The sequence below is a fragment of the Spermophilus citellus genome, assembly GCF_964194105.1.
Source record: "Spermophilus citellus genome assembly, chromosome: 1".
Lineage (NCBI taxonomy): Eukaryota > Metazoa > Chordata > Mammalia > Rodentia > Sciuridae > Spermophilus > Spermophilus citellus.
Window position 1 is genome coordinate 86,851,213 of NC_138182.1, and position 6,898 is coordinate 86,858,110.

Below are 6,898 nucleotides of genomic sequence, written 5' to 3' on the forward strand. Positions count from 1 at the left end.
TTAAGCCCCGGGGCAGTGACCTGGCTTCAGATCTGCAGCGGAGTGCCCAGCAGTCATCGGCTCCAGTGAGCGTCCCCTCGGGGATGCACGGGGAGGGTCTGGTTGCGGGCGAAGCCTCCAGGGATTGAGGGACAGCAGCCCCGGACTCCCTCTGACTCTGCACCTCGAGAATTCCCAAACAGCTAGTGCCATTGGGACGGCAAGTCCTGGAAGGGACCTGGTCTCCCAGCTTTCGAAGGGAATGACTTAGGAGCCCTAGCCTTACAGCCTGGCGTCCACAGCTCCCGAGGTCGCGGCAGAGGGGAGTGGCTTTTGTGGAAAACGCCGCCGACGCGATAGTCAGCGAAGAGTCCCGGTATTCACGGGGCGCAATTCTCCGAGAATACTCTGTGTTCTCCGGAGACTCTTCGCCTGCGCCCAGGGTGGTGCCATGTGGGGCGGACGCCACTCATCCGCCGCCTCCTCCCTGAACACCGCTTCCCTCTTGCAGCTGCTGCTGGCTGCGCTGCTGGCGGCGGGGGCGCGGGCCAGCGGCGAGTACTGCCACGGCTGGCTGGACGCGCAGGGCGTCTGGCGGATAGGCTTCCAGTGCCCCGAGCGTTTCGACGCCGGCGATGCCACCATCTGCTGCGGCAGCTGCGCGTTGCGCTACTGCTGCTCTAGCGCCGAGGCGCGTCTGGACCAGGGCGGCTGTGACAACGACCGCCAGCAGGGCGCGGGTGAGCCTGGTCGGGCGGACAAAGACAGCCCCGACGGCTCGGCAGGTAGGGCTACCTGGGGCCCTGTGCGAAAGGGGAGAGCAGTTGGACTCGCATGGAGGGCACTGATCTGAGAACTTGGAGAAGGAGAAGGAGTTAGGAGCCCTGAGATTTCAGGAAAGGGATGAGGACCAGGAGGTGGAGCCTACATTCTTTCCCATCCATTAATTTGTGCGAAGTAGGGCACCAATTCGTTGCCCTTGGCCTCAGTTTCCCCATAGGTCCGCTAAGGGGTGGCAAGGCTTAGATTTTCCGAAACAAATCACACACCTACCGCAATGTGGCCACACACAGCTCCCAAATTTCTTCTGTCCAGGGTCCTCTGCCCCTCCCGTGTGACCTGTCTGCCTAGGACTTAATATTTTGGGGATCCACAAGGACATGGTGAGCACTTCTTTGAAGGCTTCTCCGAAGGAAGGCAGTTCCTGGGGTTTTGGGAGTGGGTGATGTACACTTTACCAGACCTCAGGGAATTCTCAGGGAATTCAAACCGTCTGCACCTCTCCCCACTGCCCTGGCCGGGTCTCTCCTTACCACATGGACTTGGTAGGTGTGACATTGCTCTTTGTGTCTTAAGATTTTTTAAAAATTTATTTATATAAAATTATATATATGATCATAAATACATACAGTCACACACATATACACACATGCACCCATATATGTGTATATGTACAAACATACACACACACGTGTGTGTGTGTGTAGAGTTTTTTAATTGCCAAAGCCAGATTTGGAAAATAAACAAACCTACAAAAGAATTTGATAGGTTACATTTCCTCCACTCTTTGGAAGCCTTCCCAGACTGCCTCCCTGGAAAGTCTGCACTTATTTGCAAGAGAAAGAGTGTGTAGTTTGGGATTGGAGAGGAGTAGAGTCAAATGGCAAGCATGTCTCAGACATGGTGTCTCATTTTTCTGTAGTTGTATTAATTAACTGACTTTATACCAGCACCCAGGGGTAGAACTGCCTGGACATTGACACCAAGTAGGTTCTGTGTTGGCCTGGTAAGAGAGTTCTTTTCAGTGTCATTCTCCTTAATGAAGCATTTTATTATCATACTACTCCTTGATGCTCTGCCTTGAATCTGAAGAGAGGAGAACTGAGGGTAATTCTAGAAAAGGTGCCATCTTAAAATGCAAGCCCAGCCTTGCAAAGTGTGTGGCCTCGGAATAAAGCCTGGAGAAATGAGCCAAAGCCCAAACTGCTACAAAAAGGTGTCTGTTAAGTTGGGCCCATTAATGATCTCTAAAAGTTGGGATGGCTTTGGACAGATCAGCAGGCATCACACTAGTCCTGATGCTTGTGTTGTGCATGGGTGCCTTCTTCATTCCTCTTTTAAATCTATTTCCTTAAATCCTGTTTCTTTCACATAGCCTCAGCAGTGAGGAAGGACGACCTGCCTAATTAAGCTTGTGGGGGGTTGGGGGAGTGGGGCTTATAGTAGCCCTGCATTCTTTACCCCTGTGTAATTATTTACACTTCCAATTAAAAATCCTGGAAAGAGAACAGTTATTTCTCCCCAAAACTCATTATGTAGACTGAGACTGGTTTGAGCTAGTTTTTGCTCTAGTATTGGTGGTAAATTATTATTATTTTTCTCTTTTACTATTTTTTGTTTACCTCTTGATAACATATTTGGGACTGGTGTCTTAATGTAGAGAATGAAATGTTTATAGTTTGTGTAGGAAAAAGTTGGGCATCCACTGCTCTAGCCCTTCATAGTTAGCCTGCAGTGATAGTGTAATCAGAGTAGTACTGCTTCCTCAGGCTGGCTGTGCTGCACACTGTAGCAATACTCTGCCTGCCAGAATGGACACTATATATAGAACTGGCTCTGCTCAGCAGTGAAATTCAGGGAGATCTTTCATTGTCGGCCTTTGGCTAAATTACTCAAAAGTAGGTTTTACTTATAAGGTATTATTTCTCAATGATTCCAGGTGATGCTGGATTCTAAAAACACCGATTCCAGGAATACAACAGTCAAAGGAGCATAAGTAAAAAGCCCACTACACTAAGGGACAGTCAAAGGGTATTTGCAGATCTGACCTCAGAGGTATGGGCTTCTTCCTAAAATGCTGCCCATCTGATCTTGTGCTGGCACTGTGGTTTGCCAAGGCAAGATCCAGTGTATTTTTCAATCAAATAGGGAGGTCTGGGGGATGCAGCTAGAGGTAGAATGCTTGCTTAGCATGCTCAAGGCCCTGGGTTCTGTCCCTAGTACCTGCAAAAAAAAAAAAAAAAGGAAAAGAAAAAAAAAGAAGAAGCGGGACAGGAACATATCAAAAACATAACCAGGTTCTAAAGCATGGAGTGGAATTCTACGGAAGTGGCTCAGATTTCTTCTGCAGGTTTCCTCTTCCTGTTTCTGCCCCCAACAGCCTACTTTCTAAAGTGTCATCTCTGTGACTCCCAAAAGACTTTTTTTTTTTTAAAAAAAAAAGAAAATAATTTAAAAAATGGAATTCGCTACTTGTTTTAGTAAAGTGTTTTTTTTTAATCTTATGGTTTTATTTTTCAAGAATAAAACCTAAATAAATGCTAAGTATGATAAATACCATGGTTCTCCTCTACAGACTTTGCATACAACCTTGGGTGCAACTGAACCTCTAGGCATCCTCCCTGCACCCTCATCCTTCCTGCATGCCTTCTTGGCCCTTGGTGGGCAACTCCTTTGTAGAACAAATGGATTTTTGTTCCTGATATTTGTTCTCAGTATACTTTTTCTTCTACATCACAGTTTCATCGCTAGATGCCCCACACTGGGCAGGATGCCTCACCCAAGGACCCATACCTTCAACAGACAGGAGTGTGTAGAAGTTTCTGCTATTTTTGACTGACACATAGTCAGTGTACATATTTATAGGGCACAAGGTGATGTTTCATTCATGTAAAAATTGGGTAATGATGAATTCATTCAAAATTGCCTCTTAAAGTGCATTGTTTTTAAATTGTACTCACCCTACATAGCTCACCAGAGCTTATTCCTCCTATCTAAATACAAACTTGTATCCATTGATCAGTCTTTCCATCCCCCGGACCCTACCTGCTACTCTCCCTAGTCTCTGGAAACTACTATTCTACTTTCAATTTCTGTGAGATGAACTTTTTTAGATTTGTGGAGACTTTTAAACCCTTCCTTGATTTCTCATGCATTATACTTTTTTTTGGAAATAATAGTGGCTCAGAGTCTGACCTAAATTGTTATTTATCTACTGATGGAAAAATAACTTGCTAAAAAAAATGGCAAAAGACATTTTCAAGGAATGTAAGAAAATTTCCTGAAAAAAAAAAAAAGAAAGACTTAAGAAATTCAAACTCATTATTATTTGGTATATCCTACTAAATCTGCTAGGGCAGATTTAAACTTAGGTAGTTCCATTATTATAGGAAGATTAGAATCCTAGCAATTTTAATACTTTAAGCCCATGTTTTGCCATCTTGGGTATGTCTCAATCATTATAATTGATGACTTTAACTGTAAATATTAACAGTTTTCTTTCTGAGAGTCAATCTAGCATGTCCATAGGGTCCTGGCACCTCTCCTCGATACTTGGTAAAAGATGGTGCATCTTATGTACTGCTAACATGTGGACTAACCAGTCCAGGTTAGGTCCTTTGATTCTGGATATCAGTGTGGCTTATTTATCATGGCCTCCACCAGTCACCCATTTTAACTGCATTCTTATAGTAAGTCATAATGTTTCTGTCCTTTTCTCCAGTGCCCATCTATGTGCCATTCCTGATCGTCGGCTCTGTGTTTGTGGCCTTTATCATCTTGGGGTCCCTTGTGGCAGCCTGTTGCTGCAGATGTCTCCGGCCGAAGCAGGAGCCTCAGCAGAGCAGAGCCCCGGGGGCCAACCGCTTGATGGAGACCATCCCCATGATTCCCAGCGCCAGCACTTCCCGGGGGTCATCCTCCCGCCAGTCCAGCACAGCTGCCAGTTCCAGCTCCAGTGCCAACTCAGGGGCCCGGGCACCCCCAACAAGGTCACAGACCAACTGTTGCTTGCCTGAGGGGACTATGAACAATGTGTATGTTAACATGCCCACAAATTTCTCCGTGCTGAACTGTCAGCAGGCAACCCAAATTGTGCCACATCAAGGGCAGTACCTACATCCCCCATATGTGGGGTACACAGTGCAACATGACTCTGTGCCCATGACACCCGTGCCCCCTTTCATGGATGGCCTACAGCCTGGCTACAGGCAGATTCAGTCCTCCTTCCCCCACACTAGCAGTGAACAGAAGATGTACCCTGCGGTGACTGTATAGCTCACAAGTCACCCACTGGATTCCTTTATGAGGCTGAGAAAAACTGGGATGGATTCTTCAGATGGAAGCCTGTGCATGTCAATGGTATTTATGGCACAGTTGTTTTGTGTGGCTTCATTTGCCCCCTGAACTGTAGGAAACGTCTCTGAATTAGCGTTTCTGGATGTGTTTCATCCCAGTGTATGGATGGATTCATGATGGACAAATAACATCCACTGGAGCCGCCACCTGTGTTGTCGATGTGACAAATGCTTGAGCCCTTAAGTGCCCTTGAGGTGTGGTATCAGAAGAATTTTGTACACTGATGAATTAAGGGATTTAATATGTCATCATTATTATTTCTTTTTGTTGTTGGGTTTTAACTATACAGAACAGAATACTTACCTCCCTTTATCCTGGGCCATTTTTTTTTTTTAACAAGCATCTAAGGTGAAGGGAAGACATGAATAACACAGTTATTATAAAAAGAAACCAGTTTGAACTCTATGAGATTAGTCATCAATCTCACTATTCCATAGGCACATCTTATTTCATTGTAAAAAGATATATATATTTTGTCTATTTTTGTGCTTTTTTGCCCTATTTTGTGCTTTTTTGTTTTTACCTTGTGTAGAGACCTTATTACCAAATGATTTTCTACATTATAAAGAGACTGAAAAAAATTGTGTAGTTCCTTAACAAATGAGGACATTTCAGAACTCTGGGATTATTTTAATCTTGAAGTAGTGGGTGGTAGAGTAATGAAACCATTCATCCCTTTCTTGATGGTATCTCAATATTCTGGCTTTACTGGGATGTCTGAGAAGTAATTGGATTTTTAAAAATACTGAAATCATAAAACCATCACCTACTACTACTCTGGGTTGCTTTTAATTTTGCCATGCATATGGCTTGGCATTTTGTTCTGCTTGATTTTCAGATCCCCTTGTCTATGTAGCAGTGAGGGCATAGTTATAAATGAATATCAGTGTTTCTACCTAGATCTGATAAAACATTTTTTGTGTTTTAATCATAAAAATTCAAAGGAATGTTTTGTATAGCTTCTCAGTTATAACCTGAGACATGGAGTGAAATTTAAACCTCAGACATGGCATTACTTTGCAAATCATAAGGCTTTTATACTCTTGTTAGCAAAAGTAGCATATTTTTCAAGGAATAAGGACTATTAAGTCAAGAGAAAAACTTTTCAAAGAGATATTGCCTTTGTTCCCCCACAGTTCTTCTTATTCTTTTTCAGGCCTCAATAAGCGCTGTGTTCATTGCCAATGTTTTGAATTGCCAAAATCAAGTGAATTTATTTGTGTATTACTTACTTATTAAAAGTTTTAAGTATATGCAAGTAAATTTTCAACTGCTAGCAAAACAAAGATTTGTAATTAAACAAATCATTGTAAGATACGGTCTTTCACACATTTATGTCAGTGGCTACCTGTCATCTATTCTTCTATCATCTATCTCATGACTGAATAATGTTAAGCCATTGTTGGCAACGGGTATCAGTAAAGATACTCAATCATAATTTTTAATAACCAAAGGCAGGGGAAAATCATATTACTTATTAATAAATATTTTATGGTGTGAATTTCTAAGAGAGTTGGGCTTTTTTTAAAGTTTTCATTATACTTGGTAATTTTTCAGATGTTCTAGTAAATCTGTTAATAAAATACAATTACTAAAAATCATAAAATATTGCTTTCTAGACAAAGAGACTACTTTTAAAAGTAATCAGTATCTAGGAGATTTGGTTGCATGTTCTGTGTGTGAGTCAGTAAGTATCATTTTACATATTCTGTGGGACATGTTGACAACACAAAAGACGCAGTTCTTTGGGTATCGATATCATCAAGCTAACTTGTATTCCCAA

General features: G+C 43.0%; 1 protein-coding gene across 1 annotated transcript; it reads left to right on the forward strand.

The window, feature by feature from the left end:
* The first annotated feature begins 427 nt into the window (after positions 1-427).
* SHISA2 (shisa family member 2) lies at positions 428-6,614 on the forward strand. Its single transcript, XM_081280385.1, has 2 exons — positions 428-764; positions 4,481-6,614. The coding sequence occupies exons 1-2, from the start codon at positions 431-433 to the stop codon at positions 5,032-5,034; spliced, it is 888 nt and encodes a 295-aa protein (XP_081136511.1). The 5' UTR covers positions 428-430; the 3' UTR covers positions 5,035-6,614.
* Positions 6,615-6,898: the final 284 nt, after the last annotated feature.